Source organism: Balaenoptera musculus, chromosome 4 (assembly GCF_009873245.2).
Source record: "Balaenoptera musculus isolate JJ_BM4_2016_0621 chromosome 4, mBalMus1.pri.v3, whole genome shotgun sequence".
In the NCBI taxonomy this organism is placed as follows: domain Eukaryota; kingdom Metazoa; phylum Chordata; class Mammalia; order Artiodactyla; family Balaenopteridae; genus Balaenoptera; species Balaenoptera musculus.
Window position 1 is genome coordinate 139369908 of NC_045788.1, and position 21778 is coordinate 139391685.

General features: G+C 43.4%; 1 protein-coding gene across 1 annotated transcript in view; it reads left to right on the forward strand.

Moving 5' to 3' along the window:
* Window positions 1–21778, forward strand: part of PCP4 (Purkinje cell protein 4) — a 56023-nt gene that overhangs the window by 14436 nt on the left and 19809 nt on the right. The window contains exon 2 of the mRNA XM_036851096.1: window positions 11954–12005. Within this exon, the coding sequence (XP_036706991.1) occupies window positions 11954–12005 (52 nt within the window). The remainder of the gene's footprint in view (window positions 1–11953; window positions 12006–21778) is intronic.

Genomic DNA, 21778 nt, shown 5'->3' on the forward strand with positions numbered 1-21778 from the left:
TGGGCTTGGGAAGTGCAAAGCTCTAACCATAGTAAGAGCCAGGTGGGCGGGTATGAGACAGGTTGATGGCATGAGCTTCCTCCATTTTTAACAGCCCCCGTCCCTGGAAGGAAACCTTCAACTAAATTACAGCTGGGTTCGTTTTCCAGCAAATTAAGTTGTTCTGGATTTCAGAGGGATTTGAAAATAAAATTTGGAGCAATATTGCTTGTGAAGAAGGCAGAGACATTAGACTGAGCTGGTCGGTGCTTCTGGGTGTGTGGGACCTGTGTATGTTTTGTTTTAAGTGGAGAGAGTGCTAGAACTTTCACCTTCCCAGAGGGCAGCTGATTCAATGGCCCGTGTAGCTTTTTTCTGTTTTTCATTTTATTTATTTATTTTTGAAGCATAGTTGATTTATACTGTTGTGTTAGTTTCAGGTGTACAGCAAAGTGAGTCATTTATACAGACATATATATAATATATATATTCTTTTTCAGATTCTTTTCCCTTATAGGTTATTACAAAATATAGAGTTCCCTGTGCTCTACGGAAGGTCCTTGTTGTTTATCTATTTTATATATAGTATAGCTTTTCTCCTGTCTTCTAATTTCTCTCAAGTCTCTTCTTGAGCTGTGACAGCTGATTTAGGACAAAGCCTTCCCCTCTCTTCCAAGAGTATAAAACCTCAGACTTCTACCCTGTTCTGAAGCTATTTTTGTTTTACTTGAGTGGGAAAAAAAACTTCTGGAGAAGCCCACGGAGTAGCGAGTGGGGCTGAGTCAACATCTGCACTGCGTCACAAGAAGTCAACGTACAGGGACCGAGCTTTGGCTTTCTTAGGAGGAGTGTCCAGGCAAGAGTTTATGAAGCTAGTTAAACGTGTGAGAATAAATCGGGACACCCAGACAGAGGGAATTACGGAGAGAGAGCTGTCTGCAGGGTCCTGGAGCCCTGTTCCAGCATCTTACAGATCCTTGGGGCTTCTAAAGATGGCCCAGGCAGGTTGAGTTGACTGTGGCTGTATATTGACCCACACGTTCTTTTATTCAAGCTCAGGCTTGGGGAGAGTCTGCCGATTGGGCGAGAGGCACACACGATGTAAGGGGGTCACTGGGTCCTTCCAGCTTCCTTCCACCTTCCTTCTCTGGTCATCATCTACCCTCCTCCTGCATCTTCTCTTTCTAGAAAGAAAATAAATCAGTGATTTATACCAAACACACAAATGCATCCACAGCAGAAGCAGAGGCCCAGGAAACTTCAACTGAAAGTAACAACAACTAACAGGCAGAGGCTGCAGAGTTTATGAAAAAAAATGAACATGGAGACCAATAGTCTGTCTTTGGATTCTTATCATAGCCACGTGAAATACATGCTTAATTTAGTCGTATTTATTTTAATTCTCCACGAAGAAGAAACTGAGCAGGCGAAGAAGAAGCTGAGTGAAATCACTTGTTCAGGGTCCTTCAGCCACATTTCAGAGCTGGGTTTCCTCTTTCCTCAAACTGCTGAGCCCCATGTGCCTCCGTTACCTTAATTTACTGCAAGTTGAATATGATGGAAAAGAAGGAGGCATTTGTCTTTCCAAGCCTCTTTTACCATTACTTTGCAGTCTGACTTTTTTCTAGGGACCACATCCAGGCAATGTGACTATTTTTATCTCATTGAATTCTCACAACCTGATGAGGTCGGTGTATTGTTATGCCCATTTTATAGAAGCAGAAACTGAGGCTCAGCGAAGTTATGTGTTGTGAGCAGGGTCACACAGCTGCTGAGTGACAGGGCTGGAGAGCCTGGACAGCCTGATTCTAGGGCTCTCTTTCTTTTCTTTTTTTAACGTCAGGTTTATTAAGATATATTTTATATATAGTAAAATTACCCTTTTTAAAGTTGTACAGTGGATGAGTTTTGACATGTTTACAGTCTTACACTTGAGACATAGACTATCAGACTATATAGACTGTCAGACTCCCAGAAGTTCTTTCGTGTCCCTTTGGAGTCAGTCCCCTGGCTCTACTCTTAGCCCCAGAACCCAGGTTCTTCAGCATCACACCTTAAATAAAAGTAAACCCAACTGGTTATGCAAGGTGTTTACAGTGTCTAGAGAATAGCATGATCACATAGTTGAAAATAATTTAAATCGTATATTGCAACAATTTCCAAATGGTGCTTTACAGTTGAGAGCTGATGTATTACAAATGTAAAAAAAAAATGACCAGGGAGGGGTGACAATCCGGGTCCTCGTCAATCACTCCAGGGTCTCACAGAGCAGACAGGCTACGCTGTAAAGTAGGGGGTGCTCAGCTTCTGCCCAGCAGCCTCTGCACAGTCTCCATGTGGGTGTCTGTCCTGGCCCTTAAACCGACGTTCAGCATCACTACCTGATCCCACTCATGGGGCCTGGCTCTGGCCAGGCTTCTGTGACCACGCAGAAACCAGCGAGGAGCTTCCAGCCAGCAGGGTCCCTCTGCCGCCGCTCTGCCCTGCATCATCTCTGCATCCATGTGGCTGCAGACAAGGACGTCCGTGATGCAGCTGGGAAAGCCCTGGCTCTGGGCTGGTTCTGAGTCATGTCATGTGGTTTAAAGAGAACACTTACCTTCTTTCTAGCCCGAGACAGCATCCTGCCTCCGTGCACTTTGGGGTTCAGGAGAGAATTCAGCCCCCTCCCACAGAATGGCACAGCCATGGAGAGCAGGCACCCAAAGTGATGCGGAAGGAGGGCGCCCCTGTGCGCTCTGGGACCAGGGTCCAGGGCACGCGGGGCAAGGCCAGTGCAGAGCTTTCTTCTATGTGCATCTAGTGTTCAGCCCAAGTGGAGGACTCTGCCCTTTGACGTGGTGCTTATTTGCATTATTCGTTTGCCAGGACTGCCGTAACAAACCCCACAGACGAGCCGCCTTAAACCATAGAAATATATTCTCTCTTGGACCTGGAGGCCACGAGTCCGAGGTCAAGGTGTCAGGAGGGTTGGTTTTTGCTGAGGGCTGTGAAGGAGAATCTGCTCTGGGTTTCCGTCCTTGGCTTGTAGATGACATCTTCTCCCTTTGTCTCTTCATATTGTCCTCCCTTTATGCGTGTCTGTGTCCAAATTTCCCCTTTTTATAAGGACACCAGCCTATTGGATTAAGGCCTGTCCTAATGACCTCACTTTAACTTAATCACCTCTGTAAGGACCCGATCTCCCAATCAGGCCACTTTCTGAGGTCCTGGGGATTAGGGCTCCAATTCTGGGGACACACAATTCAACAAATAACACTGCAAATGTGGCGGTGCCTTCCACCCAATTTCAAAGACCATTTGGAACCTTCCATGCCTTTCATTTTCAAGGATAATTGACAGCAACGCATGTGTCATCGTGACTCTTTGTTGAGCTAAGTTGAATAAATGAAGCAAAGTGATTTTATTGGCATATTTGAGATACTTGGATTTGAATATTTAGAGGTATTTACTGTAAGTGAATTTAATAGGACATGAACTCATCCCACGATGAACTCATAGGACTCATCATCGCATCTATAAAATTAGAGGATCCCATACAGAAGCCGTTACACAGCAACTATTCTTTAAATTGCAACCTTTACCTGTTGTGAAATTGTATGGGTGGCATATGCCATTTTTATAAAACGGAGGCTATATTTATGTATGTCCACACAGAAAAAAATGGGAAGCAAATACTCTGGAATATTTCATGGAAGATTACCTAGATTAACTCTGAATAGTTGGATTATAAGTAGTTTTTTGCTTTCCTCCTTGTGTGTTTATTTTCCAAAATTTTCATCGTGACCATCTCCCACTTTTATAAAAGAAGATGGGCACAGAGAAGGTTTTTAAGGGTAGAAAATACTAATTTAAAATATACAGCTATAAGATAGAGTATAAAGCAAATTTCAATAAGGCAAACCACCAATCCCTAAAAATGAGGGATCTTTCATAAATGGTCTGCCTCACTGTAGCCATGATAATTGCTTCTATTACCATAAAGGTCAGGATGAAAATGCTAGAAGCTGAATATAGTATTAGAGGCGGAATTATTTGTCTTTCAGAGGTGCAAGCAGGGGCGGCAGAATTAGGAGGAATAATAAAGGTTAACGCATTTGTCATGCAAGATCCTGTCATTCTCTTTTTAACCAACTTCTTGGCTTTCTTTGAAACCCCTGCAGCTGAAGTTCTCTTCTGAAATTGGTTTCTACACCTTTAGGCATTAAATTAGTGGATTTTTTGAATACTCAGTTTTTGGAATGTTACCAGGAGAAATATAGATGGTTTTAAAATACCAGTGGCAAGAAATTAAATCAATTCTGTCCTTATCACAAAATGTTGGCCGAAAAGACCCTTCTCCTCTTCAGACAGATTCAGGGCCTTTGATTTGGAAGGGGCCTTTCACGGTGTGCCTTTGATGTCACTGAGAAGCCACTGGTTTAATGACTGTGGTGGCTCTGAGCACCATCGGCGACCTGCTGGCTGACGCAGCTGTTTATCTTATTTCACTGCACGATCGCTGTGATTTCCCAGCTCTGTCCATTTAAAATCTGATATTTCATCTAAGACACTCACGATCTTTCGTCAATAAAACATTATGTATAAAATACCGTAGAAACACGCCTTAATATAATACTCTAGGAACATGCCTTTTTGTTTCTTTATAAACACAGTGATCAAAAAAAAACCTCAGAAGGGCGGACTGAGATCTTTGGGCCTGGTTCTCCATCTTGTCATCTCTCCTGTGAAGGATATTGACCCTGGTAAGAATATGCAGTATCTGAGCCTTCATGGTCCCTGTGTCCCTTCTACGCCAGACATGCAGATCGGTGTTTTCCCTCTTATTTATGACCCATTTGAGGCTCTGCTTGTCACGATGCTGCCATTTCAGTGGCTTCAGAATCCCCGAACCCATTAGCAATCTGAATATCAGGATGCAACAGCACAAAAGGAAAACAGTGCCACGCAGAAAAATAACTTCAGAGGAAATGCGTCATCAGGGGATAGACGGTGTGAAGTAACACTTGCTAAACAAGAGCTTCCAAGCCACCCTGGGGATGGGATGGATTTTTCTTTCCCTCTTTTGCCAAATCTCTGCAAATTCTTGGTAGACAGAGTCCAACAGAGACCAGATGTTGGGGACAGAGGGGAAAAGGTTAAAAGATGCCTTGAAACATGTATTTTCCTTCCCCTTGATACAGAGATGCCATCCACTTGATATTGCCCAATAAATAGTGCCTCTACTGGAAAACTCCTTCACTGATGGACAGACAGGGAGAGCACACTTGCTGCGTGTCAGGTCCCTACATGTGACAGCAGGAGGCAGAGGTTAACATCTTTCCTTCTCAGGAGGGAACAGAGACTCGATAAGGGATTTCCCCAGCCGTGCCCAGCTGGTGGGGTCGCTGGGACTCATGGGCCTCCCTCGAGATGTGGAACACCCCTTGCCCTCACCCACTCCAGTGTGAGTTGGGGACCCTTCTCCGTGCCCCTGATCTTGGTCATCTTTTGTCAAGCTCTTACCCACCGTATGAGATGGTTGGTTTAGTCTCCGTCCCTCTAGGCTGTGAGCCAAGCAAAGTCAGAGGATGTGCCCTTCTCCTGGGGACCCTCAGGGCCCGGCCCAGGGCCTGCCTCATAGAAGGAAAAGTAAATTGTTAGTCCAGGAGCGAGTCACCCCCCGGGTTGCTTCCGGGCCTCTGTCTGACACTGAATCCGTGACCTTCGCTGCCCATGGTTTTGTGCATTGGTGAATGTACCTAATTTTGATAATCTGCTTTTGAAAAGAATCTTTTATTTCTTAGCCTGGGAGAGACCAGAGTCCTCTAACTGGGGAGTTTTCCTAATGCAGCAGCGGTGACAGGCTGACCCCAGGACTGTGAGGAGACCATTCACTTCCTCCCCTGATGGCTGGATAACGGGGCTGAGAAGAAATGCCTCTGTGAGCCAAAGGCTTCCGTGGGCCCTTCTGTCCTTTGTCCCCTGTGGACCTGGCTCCATGAGGGTTGTCGTCTTTTCTCCAGGCTTGTCAAAGCAAATGCATGCATAGAGAGAGCTCTTTCCAGAATTTTGTGGCACAATGGGCGAGTTGCTTGGGAAGATGGAGGAAGAAGGGGTGGAGACTTGGGGGGACCCTGGGGACCCTGGGGATGACCGGGGACCCTTACTGCTTCAGAAGGCACTTCATTCCCCAACTCTAAGGGGCCTTTGGAACTGGTCACCCTCTAGTCATATTGCACCAAATTAAGTATCAAGCCAAGTTCTAGAGTGAAGACAGGTTTATCCACTTAATAGGTGTAGATTCAGAAAATATTCTTGGACTGTCCGTTGTGCCCCAAATTTCACCTGCTGGAATTCATTTCATATTTCATTCTTTCCAAACTTCTAGAATGAAAAATAAATATCTTTTCATGGGAACTTGTGTTTTATCCTAAAGATGAAAACAATATATACTGGCTGAATGATTTCCCAAGTAGACATAATCTGTCCAGGGTTCTGAGTTTGCATTAATGAGGAAGCAGGTTTTTGTGATTCCGTGTCCTGTACGACATATGATTGGCATACCCAGTTTTATGGGTATCAATGGCAAAGTATGAAAGATGAGACCCTCCATGGCAGTATTCTAGAAATCATATAATAAAAACCCACAAAATGACAGCACAGATTCATGACCCACAGTCATGGCCCATGAGAAAGCTGCAGATGAAAAGTTTCAAAGGCCGTATTAGAATAATTTTCTAAATCCTAGAAATGACTTGACTTCTTCAATCTTTACTTGCTTTGGGGAAACGTGTGGCCAGTGCATGGTAGCACCCACAGGAGCCTGAGATAAAAGAGAATTTCAGTGGTACAAGCTACCCATCTCTGTGTAGAATGTTGCCATTTTGTTTATGACTTTTGGCAGTACTTTTGACTTTCTAAAATATTGCATTAAGATATTATTTGCCTTTTTTCAGCTTTATTGAAGTATAATGGACAAATGAAATTGTAACATACTGAAAGTGTACAACCGGATAATTTGACATATATGTATGTTGTGAAAGGATTCCCACCATCGAGTTAATTTCCACAAACATCAACTCACATATTTACCTTTTTTTTTTTTTTTTTTTTGGTGAGAGCTCTTAAGTTTCACGCTCTTGGCAAATTTCAATTTTATCACAGAGTGCTATCAGCGACAGTCAGCGTGTTATGCACTGGCCACTCAGACCTTCCTCATAACTCGGTCTGTACCCTTTTACCCGCGTCTCCTGTTTCCCCCGCCCAGCCCCTCGCAGTCACCATCCTGCTCTCTGCTCCTATGACTCCCCCACCCCAGATTGCATATATAAGTGATCCCAGACAGCGTTTGTCCTGATTAATGGGTTTCTTGGTGCCCTCTTAAATTCTGTGCCCAAGGCGAATGCCTCTCTCTCCTAACCCACTGGTGATTACTCCAAGAACTCAGGTTTTGTGATCGATTTCACGGGGAAGAGTAGAGGGCTGAGAGGTGACAGCACACGGAGGCTTGTGACGGACACGCAGCAGGCTTGTGTTTGAGACTGTTCGTGATGGGCAGGACGCCAGCATGCTTCCTATTCAAGCCGGCATAGTTGAGACAAGTATTCCTGATGTGTGCACGGCCTCTACGTGTAGCACCAAAGTGGTCAGACACACTGTAACGTCCACTCTGAGCTCAAAGTATAGGAGGAAATAGATCCGAAGCCGCTTATGTGCCGGAAAATTGGTGTGGCCTATTCCACTAGTGAAGCATCTAATATGAAAGGACCGTCCGTGACTTTGCAACTTGGTGGAAAAGAGCCACCCAGCCAAACTGATATGTGAGTGAGACACGTCTCTCGTGTCACTTGAGGCCCCTGTGGGTGGCCGGCTGGCGTGGGCTCCGCAGACTTCAGGCAGGTCTGAAGTGACAACGTGTCACCTCCTGCCCACACCGTGTGTCCCCACCTCCTTCCCCAGGGCGTCCTCCTTGTTCCCGAGCAGATGTCAGGTTGGAGACGCGGCCCAGACTAGAAGCATCCGGAATTAAGTTCTGTGGCGCGTGTCTCGGGTCAGTGCGAGATGGGAGCTGGCGGATCCCGGGACGCAGTTCCAGCATTGCCGGAGGGCGCAGGCTCGGGATCTGGGTGCGCCCGGCGGTGCCAGCGGGATGACGAGTCCTCGCGTGGGCTGTCTGGGCCCCGCTCCCCCTCCTCCCGCCTCATTACTGGCACCTCCCTCCCCAACTGAGTTGTAGCACAAATGGCTCTTGCCTCAGGCTCTGCTTTCTGGGAAACCAAACTAAGACATGTTCCTTGTTATTTTCCTGTAGCCCTTGGTGCAAGGAGGCTGTCAGGAAAAATCACTTCAAAAATCATACTTTTAAATACCAATCCTGCCTTTTTACAAATCCTTGGCACCTGCTGGACTACCAGAGGAACTACAGTAAGTCTCCTACACGTGAAACTTAGTTGCGAACTTTCAAAGATGCGAACGTGCATTCGCATGTCCAAACACATAAGTTAGTTCACGCGTCTGGCGTACATTGTCACGTGCGTGCATCCTCTACAAGTGGTTGTGCTTTTGTGTACTTTACTGTACAGTACTGTATAGACTATAGCAGTACAGTATCTTTATTTCAAGCCCAGGATGTCCAGAAGCAAGCATAAAAGCAGCAATATATAGCCAATTGTATTCGTTGGGTACCTAGACTAACTCTGTTGGACTTGCGAACAAATTGGACTTACTAGCACACTCTGGGAACAGAACTTGTTCGTACGTAGGGGACTTACTGTATATATACTCACTCTTCATTTAGGCTCCTTTTAACCGGGGTTTATTAAACTCTGAAATGCTATCCTTGTATTAGTAAATATCACCGAGGAAGGAAACCTCCCTCCCGAGACCCGTGGGAGTTGCCAGGTGAGGGTTTAAGGGCTGAGGACCCAGAGAAGACCTCTCCCGGCCGTTGTTCTGCCTTGTTCCCTCACATCCCCTCACAACCGCTCTGCAGACTCCCCAACATCATGCAAGCCTCCAGCTTGTGCTGCAGAAGAAGGCGACTCCAATGCTGTATGTCATGTTAACTTCTTGGGCTGTGTCCTTAGATGGGGACCTACCATTTCCTGATGGTGAAATGGGCGCAAGATAGAAGGAGCGGGTTTTAATGGTGATGCATTTTCTCTTAAGTTATTTTTCTCTGTGGTGCTGTCTTCCTTCCCTCCACGCGGAAATCTCCCCACCTGCTGGGGTGGGGCCTCAGGAGGATATTGGGGGATGCGCAGGCTCAGTGGTTCCCAGGGCAACTCTGGAGCCAGTGCCTCTGGGTTGGAGCTCAGGCTTTGCCACCTCCCCGCTGTGTGACCTTGAGCACGTCCTCTGTGCGGGGGGATACAATGTGTAGTGTGATGTTGATGAGGACAGGGGTGTTATCTACCTGGTTAGGGATGCCGTCAGAATTCACTGATGCCCAGGACCACTTGGAGCATGTCTGGCTTCAGCACCTCGACATCCAGCCTGACTCAGACCCTCTCCAGGTACAGATTCAAGGGAATTTCAGCCACCTCCTTTTTATCACCTGGTGATTAAAAAAATCATGTGTGATGACTGCTGTAGACCCCAGGAACAGGAAAGCTCTTGGATGTTCCCCCACTGCTCTCAACCTTGCCTTCAAAATGTCGCCAGGTCTCAAAGAATTCTGAAATGAGGTGCTTTCAAAGACTACTTCTTTTCTGTCAGGACCATTTTCTGATCTGAGACACCATCTCCTTATGACATCTATCAGCTTCATTCTACCTTCATCATATAAGACCTGACCCAAAACCCCTACCTTAGAAATCCTTAAAAATGAACCCCTCTTCTCCCCTGTGCACACTTCATTTTGGTTTTCTTTAGGTTTCTAAAAGGTGATCTTTTATGGAACGAAGTATTCACAACATTTGAAAAATGTCAGTGTTTAAGGTATTTAAAGATAGTGGGGCTGGGTGTGCACCTATTTTGTACTTCTATGCCATTGAATTTGACTTTATTCAGCTCTAAAACCCTGTCCTTTCATTCTGTGGAATTCACTTTGTTTTCTGAGTCGTCTATGAATTATGTGAGGAAGGATGGAGGGTTTAAACCCTGGAGCGGTTCAGCCCCCAGGGATGGCTGCTGTGCCTCTAGTTTGATCCTTCACAATAGTGATCAGATTTCCATGGAGCAGCGAACTTACCAGCTTTGTGTTTAAAAAGAGGAGACAGAATAAGCACAGGCAAGAAGAAAGTGGCATTTTTACTTGCAAATCTACTGTATTTAAGAAAGGTGTAATTTGGTTTAAATCAAGATGATGTGTATTACAGGTTGAGATTTTAGATAATGATGCTATGACATGGGGAGCTAAATGGAGTTTATTGAAGATCAGTTGATGTTTGGCCAGATGCAGCCTTCTTCCTCCGTGGGAACATGGGCAGGTCTGGGTTCTGAAAACTCAAGAACTTTCAAGTGAAATATGAAGAAAGAACCCACACTTATCTGGCCTTTCCTTCCACTTCCTGCCAGAGAGTGGTGGTTTTTCTTCTCAGAACGAGGCAGAGCACCCCCGTGACCTGGGTGGGAGTTTGCGCTTCTCGTTGGCTGGGATGGGGCGTGTGTGTGTGTGAGTGTGTGTGCGTGCACACGCGTGTGCGGCATGTGTGTGGTGGGGTTGGAAATAAACGGGAGGCTTGGCTTTGCCTCTCTCTCGAGTTATCAAATGTACCAGGTAATAAGCGTACACAGGGGTGGTTAATTTTGTTCGCATAAGTCTATATCATTCATTCACCCTGTTTATTTACACTAATCAGAACTTGAAAGCAAGATTTTCCCACATGATCCGGCTTCTGTTAATCAAGCATTGGCCAAGGACCTGGGAATTTCTCATGACAACACTGAGCAATATTGGGAACTGATTATTATTTTTTTAATATTGTTTTTAGGCTGAAGTCTTGGACCCAAATATAAATTTTAGGGGCACACTTATCCCTGGTGGAAGTCATCTGTATTGATTTTCTCCTTGGTCAGTGCCTTGCCTCTCTTTCCACGATCCCATCAGATAGTTACATAACGATGACAATTCCTGAAAGACACTAACCTTGGCAAGGAAGTCCAGTCTCCAGTCATAACTTCCATCCAATTAGCTACATGACCTTGGACAAATCAGGCTCCCTGCCTGGCCTCATTTTCTTCACCTGAAACTTAGAGACTTTACAATCACTTTATTTTTTTTCAACTCGAAGCATATTTTCTGATAATGACCAGAAAATTGGATTAATGAAATACTTCTCTCTCTAAGGACTAGAACAATTCCGAACATCATGTTAATTAAAGACAGTCGCTGGGCAAGCTTCAAGGAAACATGCTTATACGTTTGCATATACAATACAGTGCACATAGCTCCCCAGACCACATATCCAGAGAATCATGCCCAAAGATTCAAGACTAACCAAAATATGTTCATACTTTCGGTCAACCTGGTAAAATGAAAACACACAGCTGTTATCAACATAAACACGGACAGAAAAATAACCCAACAATAGGAGAAACTCTATTGACATAAGAGTTTTTAGTTGATTCCAATTTATTTGAAGACGAGGCATTGAACATAGCGGTTGGAACAAAAATATAGCAGTGTAATCGTTGACAAAAGGGACAGCTCTGATCTTCTCGCAGCTGGCACAAACTCTTGGCTGTTTCCCTCATGTTTTTGATGCTGTTCTGCTCCATCAACCGTCTCCTCTCTGGTTTCCTTGTGACTAGTGAACTGCATGCATAGAGCAGTGGATCTGGTCCGGTGGGATGGTGGTCTGCGACGTTCCGGTACCTCCTTTCATGGGCTGATCTTTTCCTGGTCTCACGAGCATCGTGCTTTAACCATCTGAGCTAAAGTGACATAGAACTTGATATAATGCAAGAGGTATTTGAAACAATAAGAGAGACAAAAATCATCCTGAAAGTGTCTGATAACAATTCTTTCTTTTTTTTTTCATGCCCTTAGCGACAAGGAGCTGGGGCAACCAATGGAAAAGACAAGACCTCTGGTGAAAATGGTAAGACCCCATGAATAGTCCAACTACTTACTTTTTTCCCGTCTGTAGCCTTGGGCATGTGGCAGGTGCGAATCATAACTTCCATCCTAATCGGCTACTATATACGTCTGCACTTTGGTTTGGAGTGGATTTTAGCAACTCAAAGTAAGCACCCGTGGTCTGGTTTTACAAAGAAAACTGAGCTAAATGCAGTGATGAGAGCACTTTCCCTCCCAAAGGAGGACTCCCATTTTGGGCAACATGATTACAATGCAAATATTGTTCTCTGCTTTCTTCATTAGGGTTGGTGAGAATCATCCGAGTTGTTGTGAGGATAAAATGAGATCAAATGAGAGAAGCGCTTTGAAAACTGTGAAGGGCTCAACTTCACAGGAAAGGAGGGTTAAAACTCGCTTCGCTCTCCCTCATACACAGAGCGCGGTGCTGGGCCAAGGGAGGTCCTGGATCACGGCAGGGATTCACCAGCAGATAACAATAATAGCAGAGACCAGAGCATTTGCCTCCTTGATTCCAGTCTCCACCTCAGCCTTAAATTGTAGGAATGAGCATTAAATTTTATGGATGGGGAAACAGACTGGGAACAGAAGAGCTGGGATATGGCCAGGAATGGGAAGAGCGTGGACTTGGAAAGAGACAGAGCTGGGAGGAAGCCCAGCTCCCCAGCTTTAGCGGTCGTGATAGAGGGTGACTGGTCATAATAAAAAATCGCCAAGTAAGCACCGAGGGTTAGTTATGGTTCTGGTGAGGTTAGGTTCTGGGTGTTCCTACTTTTTCTTAGTTACAAAATGAGTACACCTTTTATGGAAAACTACTCCTGCTTCCTGCTGGATGGAATTTAGGCTGGTGTTCATCCAATTGTGGATAATGCCAGTCTCAAATACCAGCTGTAAACATTCCTTAGAGCCCCGAAAACCACTTAGGGTCCTCAGTCATGAGTCTGAGTGCGGCCTGAACAAGACTAAGGTACTAGAATCTTTCTCTGTGGTGCGCTCATCTGGGGCCTTGCTGACTCAGCTGCCTGTTTGGCACCATCGTACTGGACAGGGTCTGTGTGGTGGTGACAGCTGGGATGAAATGGTCATTATATTAATAAGCAGAGGGGTTGGTGCTCAAGAATGTCCTGATCAGACCTGGGGGGTTGGGGAGGGTGGGGGAGGAAATAAATTCTTTCATAAGCCTTTCACGACGCCCACGGCTTTTCCCATCTTCTCTGTGTGGGTTGTGGTGGGGGTGGGTTATTAGCAAGGAGGTCAGGAAGCAGAGAGGAGCAAAGTGAGAGCTGCTCAAACAGAGAAGGAAGGGCTGCCACACGGGTGCTTCCCGGTTTGCCGGGTTCACAGATTCATATCCATCTCATCATTGGAGTTCACGTCCATGGAATCTGCCAACCTTGGAATCATTGAATTTAGAGTCAAAAGGCTTCTCAGAGATGCCCTTGTGCAGCAGTTCTCAAACATTTTCCTCTCACAACTTCTTTCCATTCTTAAAAATTCTTAAAGACCCCTAAGAACTTCCGTTTTTGTTGGCTATATCTGTTGATGGTTCCCCCATTAGGAATTAAAATGGAGAAATTGTTAAGGGGTTTACTTATTCATTCGTTAACAATAAAGTGACAAACCTATGACATGTTAACATAAATAACATTTTAAAAATAAAAAGTAATGATATTTTCCAAGGCAGAAAAAAAAACTTTAGTGGAAGAGTTTTGTATTTTTGCAAATCGCTTTAATGTCTGGCTTCATGGAAGACGGCTGCTTCTCCATTCAATCTGTTGTAATATCACGTGTTGTGTAGCCTCTAGAAAATTCTATGAGAATTTTCTATGTGCACCTATGAGCGGACGAGATTTTAAAAAGCTACTAATACCTTAGTACCATTAAAAAATAATTTTGATTTTGTGGGCTCCCTCAAAGGAAGGAAGTGCCCCCAGGGTACCTGGTCCACGCTTTGAGAACTGCTGCTCTAGGTAACTCCCAGGTCATACAGGAGGAGCCTGGAGTCTGAGATCAAGCAGAGTGGTGACCAAGGCAGGACTAGGTCCTTTGTGCTTGATGCCTCTGCAGCGCTGTTTTCCCCTGGCATCCACGGGTCCTTCAAAGCAAGTCTACACGCTCTGCTTTGCACCAGAGGGAATTACCAGCTGTTATAGAAGACACTACTTTCTGCTATTCTAAGGCATGAAATTTCCTTCAGATAAAAATTGATCCACTCTAGTGAAAATTGCGTGTGCCTTTTCTGGAGGTATAAAAATTAATAGAAAGAAAAAAATTCAAGGTGCTATGGATAAAACTTTTCTTTATGTAATTCTAGGTATTAAAGGATACTCATTTTTGAATAGAAGAAGTTAGACATTATTTGATAGTTATAAAATAAAGGTGCTGTATACATTCAAATTGTTATTAACATGTTCTGTCTTAATTTCAGATAAAACTGCTCATGTGTGATATACGTACATGGTATTTTTTTTTTTTAATAGCTACTTTATTTATTTATTTATTTATTTATTTATTTTTGGCTGTGTTGGGTCTTTGTTTCTGTGCGAGGGCTTTCTCTAGCTGTGGCAAGTGGGGGGGCCCCTCTTCATCGCGGTGCGCGGGCCTTTCACTATCGCGGCCCCTCCCGTTGCGGGGCACAGGCTCCAGACGCGCAGGCTCAGCAGCTGCGGCTCACGGGCCCAGTCACTCCACGGCATGTGGGATCCTCCCAGACCAGGGCTCGAACCCCTGTCCCCTGCATTAGCAGGCAGACTCTCAACCACTGCGCCACCAGGGAAGCCCCATGCATGGTATTTTATTATAATATTAAGTTTGTGCTTTTGCCTCTAAAGATGGACAAAGACAAAAGTTGATAACAACCCAACAAAGATTGGGGTAAAGATTTCTAGAAGTGGTCTAAAAGGTGTTTTCCTAAAAATCTAAGTTGTGTAATTCCTTATTCTTAAATTCATAATATGAGACGATCATCTTGGAATTTCTGTTTTAGCCTAATATTACATTCCATTGAAATTCAGATTATTTTACTCTGTCATCACGGGTATCTAGAGAGATCTTTTATCTAATGTATATTTCCTATGAATACAAATGAAGCTGCCTACACATGTGGAAGGAACAGGGCCCCATGAGAGCAGAAATATGAGGCGTAGACTATCAAAATGTTATGAGGTTGGGATAGTAGTCAATTAATTGTAAAATGAACATCCCTCAATTTTGTTAGTTGACTACAAGCCAAAGTGTTCTTATTTCAAATATTATAAATTTATTTGAGGTCTGTAACACAAAGCAATGAAGACTATCGTAGTGAATTATGGATGACTTGAAATTCTAAATTGGATCACAGAAGACACAAGTCAGATACATTAAAACCCCAGCGGGATCTAAAGTCTTGGGCTCTGCTGATATTTTGTTATATTGAGTATTATCTCGAAAGAGCCATTGGCTTGGGATCTGGATTCTTTTAAGGTTTATTTTTGTGTCATTGTTGTTGTTGCCATGGTATTTATTGATGTGAAATTTGACATATATCCACCCCGTACTATCCAGAACAACCCTGAAATTGTCCTTATTCTCCAGGACACCAACCTCTGGATACACAACCCAGCAAATCTGGATGTTCCTCATCTCATCTGCAGCGTGAAGACATTTTTTCCCCAGAAATATTAGGGTTGTATTATGTTTTAATTTAAAAAATAAATTCATTAGGATCTTGTTGGTTCAGAGATTTTCATTCCTATATGAACAAAGTACCCTTATGATTTGAGTAGTTTAGGCTGAGGACTTCATTTGTTTCTGGGTATAATGCCCTACTTGAGTGAAACAACAGTTGAGACCTTCATTTACAGTTCATCTGCTATATTAAATTCAAACGTTTATAAATACAGGCGCTACCATCTGAATCTCGATTAGTCACCAGTAGTCACCAGTTTGGACACAACCAAAAGATTTTTTTGTAAGACAATAATTTCACTGGGTCTCTTGATTTATATCTTGATAGTCATCTTTCAGAGAGACTCTAAGAGTTAAATTCCTTTATTGACCTACAAAAATAGGAAAATACTGGAAGTAGAGTGGCTTCTGGGAGACTTCCAATCCGAAAGAAAGATTATAAGTAATAAACTTCTGATGGAGCTTACTTTTCAGAGCTTGGAGGCTTACCAAAGCTAAATTGAATTTCTAAAACTGGAATGGATTTCTTTTGACTTAGTGAACTGTGATGTATTTGTTTCCAAAAGTCTGTCTTTGGAGGTGAGAGGCATGTGGACATACCTGAGTTTGATAAGAGAATTCTCCCTCCCCCAATCCAGGCTGTAGGTAAATGCCCAGAAGGAAGGTATCATTCTGAAATACCGTGGGGCTTACCGCCATTGTAGTTTCTTTGAGATGTGAGTAGCCGAGCAAAAACTTAGCACCACTTGAATAGGTGCTTCTTCTTTGGAAAAGAGATCATGGCTTGAGAAATTTCTAGTAGGTGTGGGATTATGCTAGGAGCACCTAAGATTTAGTTTGCTTTGATATGATTATACAATTACTAACAATGAATAAGATCAAATGTTGTACTGGGTACTCTCCTCTCCTTGTTTTGAATAAAACTAAAAATCATAGACATTTAAGTTTATCTCACCTTTGGATTTGAGGGAACACACACACACACACACACACACACACACACACACACACACACAGTAATTTTGTTTTTCTGCTATCAAGTAAGTAGAGAGAGAAATTGATTGAGAAGGAAATGCATTCATAGACAAATAGATACATTAGCATTTATCTGAGCCTGATTTTTCAAATAAGAAATAAAATTCAAATATTTATTCCCAAAGCACTTTACACACCGCCCGCCCCCTTTCCCCCTTGGCTCCAGAGCACCCAGAAGACACCCCATTTTTTTCCTTTGGTGTTCTTGATGACCTTTCTATGCCTACACATCGACTTGGGCAGATTGTCTGGGGTGCATTTAGTCTATCACCTCTCTTTGGTTTGTGGAAGTGTGTGGGGCAAGGTCTTGTGTGCAAGGATGGAAGATCAGCTTGGAATAGAAAGGGACTGCTTTGGGGCTGGGAACAGAAGGGGACTGACTGTGTGCTTACTACCGCACCCAAGAGAGAAGGTGAGTTCTGGCAGGAGGTGCTGCCGGGCTGGTCTGGTTCCCGGGCCCAGGGAGGTTAGGATGGAAGGCAAGGGGGGAAATGCAATTTCCAGAAAGGCTGTGGAGGGATCATATCCTGTAACTGCCTGAGGTGGAGACATGACTCGGTTCTGCTTCAAATACCAGATGGGATAAATCAGAGTCTGAGGCTGGATGGAGAGAATTTGGATGCGTGTCAGTTCTGCAGGCTGCTGTGTGCAGGGATCTGGAAGCCAGGGGGGCTGTGAAGCTCTCCTCCACCCTGAGGATGTAATATGCCAATTCTGCATAAATCTCAGTACGAGTTTAGGTGGAAACTTACTGCACTGAGCCTCTAAGCCCCTTCAAACAGGGAAAATGATAACCTCGAATGTTGAGCTGCCACGGGTCTCAGAAATGTGTAGGTTAAACTTTCAGAGACTGCATCTGGCTGTGGGAAAAGCACCTCCCTAAAGTAATCAATCACTAAGGTGTGCAACGATTCCCAGGCCAAGAAGCTCTAAATCAGTTTCCTGTTAGAGCGCTAAAACCTGCATGAAGTCTCGAATTCACCTGGACTGATGTATTGTGTGTGCTGCCCTGAACCCCAAGTCACACAGAGCTTTCAAGGTGAAAAATCAAATGGCTCTGGTCTCTGTCAGGGGTCGCTTGGCCCTTTCTCCCCTTCTTTTTCTGCATTTGAAGTAACCAGAAAAAAAAATTCAAAACAAGAATCGATGAAATACGAACACGGCTTCCAAATACTATTAGCAGGACGTGCCCTTTGTGCTATTGGCTCTGAACTCTCTAAAGAATCTCTGTTCCGGAAGGAAGATATGGATACACAAGTTTGCTTCTGATATTGATCCAGATGGGGAAGGAATGAAATTGGAATTGCTTATGAAGCCAGGGTATCCACACACACCTGGTCAATGGGTAATATCGTTCAACAAGTGAATCGATTCTTTGTGAAGGTTATTTTAGGGATTAGTGCTGACAGGGAATTTATTACTGCCAATCTTAGTTACAAGGGTGATTTCCCCCCTTCAGGCTGAGCATTATAATAATGTCAATGCGCTAGTAATACCTTGGATAAATACGATGCTTCTAATTCACTGTCCTTGGAGTAAACATGCTTGAAGCATTGTTAATAGACGTGGAGCTTTTTACATGCTCCTGGTTATAATTCTCTATGGCTGTAGGTGTTTGCATAGTTTAAAATGCTCTCACACACAACCAATTCTGTGGCAGACTTGGGAGGTGGGTAGGGGAGGTGATGTCAGGCCAAGTTCCTTGAGAAGTCAGGTGATAGGCCCCAAGGTCACATAAATCACAGGAAAGACAGAAGGTCATCTGGCCTGCCGTCTAAACACACCAGCTTGTCCCCAAGTTCGCTCTCTGGTGAGTTCTCCTTGACCGGGAGTCTTGGGTGTAAACTGGCCACTGGGGTGGGCTGTGGTCTGAGCCCATAGAACTGAAGGAAGTTAACAGACTTACACCTTGGCCAGGCTGGAAACCATAGTCTCATCAGCACCATCATTTCATCAGTTTAGTTAACTGTTCTCTGGCAAAGAGGTGTGATCACAGACTAATTACAGGGACAGCCCTGCTAATTTTCAAAACTAAAAAACTGAAGCAATATTCTAATTTGTAGGCTTATCTTTATTTCCTCTTCCCTTCCCTCCTCTCTTCCTGTCTTTTTGAGATTATATGTTAGACAGCTTTAGACCAACTGAAGATAGAATTTTGTATCATATGGAGAAGGCCCATATGCTTTAGCGAAAATAATGAAGTTATAAATTATAACTAACTAAAAGAATTGCCACTCAAGATCTTTTTAAGCCTATGAAGTAGCTTGTTCCAGGAAAATGATGATCCGTCTATCCTTTGCCCCAATCAGGAGATAGGAATATTTCCTATTCTGCTTATCAATTATTTGTATGGGCGTAATACGTCTCAAGTGCTTGAATATGTTTTGCTCTTTTAAGTAGGTGATACATTCATAATTTTATCTATAGAATTAATTTGCACAGCAAACAGCTTTTCAGAAGAGGGAAACAACTAGAATTTCAGCCTGAGCTACATTTCAGCCTGAGCTAGGATGGTTGAAATTTGTAGGGTTCCTATCAGTAGGTGTATCTGTGATTACAAAGGCATGTAGAAATCCTTTTGGGCAACAGAGTGAGCTGAATTGTCTTCAGAGACTGGACCTCCTCTTAGGCTGGACCTGCTCTCTTATCTGAGTTGTGCAGGAAAAGGAAATCTCCGTGTCTCTGTGATCATCTCCTGGCATCCTTAGAGCAACCACAGAACTCAGTCAGACCAGAGAGCGGAAGTCTCCCTGGGTCTCACCAGAAAGTTCTCTGCCAGTGATTCTAGACGTCATTTTGGGGTGAGCACCGGGGGACTGTTGTGAGTTTCTGTAAAATCCACACAACACGATTGATTGGTTTCGTCCAACATTCTTAATCAGTAACGAGTTGGAGTTTCCAATCAATAGTAATTAATTGCCAAGATTTGGCTCTGAATTCAGACAATTCAGTCAAGAAATGGTGCTATTTCACTCCGAGTACAATTTTTTATTCTCTCCTAAGTGGGCCCCTCGTGCTCAGGAAGTGACCACTTTTCACTAACTTCGGCAAGCTAAGAACAGGCTGGCTCTGAGTCCTCTTTTAAAAAAATTTTTAAATTCAAGTATAACTACTCTACAATATTACATAAGTTACAGGTGTACAATAGCAATGGACATTTTTAAAGGTTATACTCCATTTATAGTTATTAGAAAATATTGGCTGTATTCCCCGTGTTGTACAGTATACCCTTGTAGCTTTTTTTACACCTAGTAGTTTGAACCTCTTACTTCCCTATCCCTATATTACCCCTCCCCCCTTCCTCTCCCCACTGGTTACCACTAGTTTGTTCTCTATATCTGTGACTTCTTTTTTGTTACATTCGCTAGTTTGTTGTATTTTTTTAGATTCCATGTATAAGTGGTGTCATAGAGTATTTTTTTGTCTTTCTCTGTCTGACTCATTTCACTCAGCATAACACCCTCCAAGTCCATCACTGTTGCTGCAAATGGCAAAATTTCATTCTTTTTTATGGCTGAATAGTATTCCAGTGTGTGTGTGTGTGTGTGTGTGTGTGTGTGTGTGTGTATCTCACATCTTCTTGATCTGGAATCCTCTTCTTAAGAGTGACTTCAAAATGTGATAGTGGGTTTTTAGCCCTGCGCTAAAAGCTAGTCTAGCAGACCAGCTGCATCAATGTAGCTTTGCCTCACAGAGGGCAGGTGCCTCCCACTTTGGGGGGGAGACAGGAGAACAAAGGCCGTGGATCACCACACAGTGGAGTTTGTCTCGAGGTTGGCATGACGTCACCCAGCCACAGGCTCTAGAAGACAAGCCCCTATAAGCTCATCCTCAGCTGTTCTCTGATTGCTGCCTCTTTACATCTTTGGCTCTCTGCAAAGGACAGGGCCGGCTGTATCAGTTGTAGGGTCCAGGGAATATTGAAAGCATGGGCTCCTTCTTAAAAATTATTAAGCAGATCATTCAGTCAAGCCCTGGCTCTTCCGAGTGAGGGTTCCTGCACATGTTGCCTGCCGTGTAGCCGGCCTGAGGGGTGCCACATACAAACTCCTTTTTAAAAACAATTCAATATGTATCATTCATTTCACAATACGTTTTTTTCCAGCACTTTCTAAATTGCTACCCTGGTTTAAGCACAGCAGATAGATAATGGGAACTTTTTTTTTTTTTTTTTTAGTTGAATACAGCATTCAAATGAATACTTTAAATAATAAGCTAGATTTTACAGAAGTTTTTCCATTCATGGAAGAGAGATTTGGGCTACATCCACAGACCCAGGTCAATCTCTTCCTCTTGGAATGTTTTGGCAGAAAAAAATCTTCAACAAGCTCTGCTTTATGAAACAACCTCTTTGTGCCTGTAGATAAACAAATACTATGTGTATACCGTCACTTTCCATGTAGATGAAGAGTGAACTCAACACCTTGCTCTATCTACCTTTTCATGGGCCAATATTTTTCCTTGTCCTCCTCCCCAGGAAGGCTTTATATCCTGGACATGTAGAAGCAAACCTGAGCTAATCCTCATGTCTACAATTGCTCTCCCTTTTATTTTGAGCACTGTAGAACCAAGACTGACTAATACCTACCTGCAAATTTCTAAAATGCAGCTGCTTTTTAATACTTGATTAATAAATTATAATTAGGAAATACTAAGTACCATATGTTTGCATTTTGATGAGAAAATTGGAAAGGAGGAAATCAAAATAATGATTTCTCCTGTTCTTAAGAAGTTCTATAGATCTTAGTGTTTACATCTTGATTACAAAGCCTCTTCACAATTCACAAGATGTCCCTCAGCTCTGCCTCCCATTTAAATCTGATTAATCCAGATGAACTTGTTCTAACAGTGGGTGGTTTACTGTGATTTATTTTTGGAAATTACTAATGAAAAAGAAAATTTTAAGTTCAAAATACTTGTGTCCTAGGAAAGTAAAACATAACTTTTAGGGAGGCTAAATATCTGACAATTATACTCAAAGGTGGTATATATTTTTTTTTTTTTTTTTAATCATTCCAATGATTTTAATCCGTATTTTTCCTTTCGTCATTTGCATTCTTATTTCTTTTTTTTTTT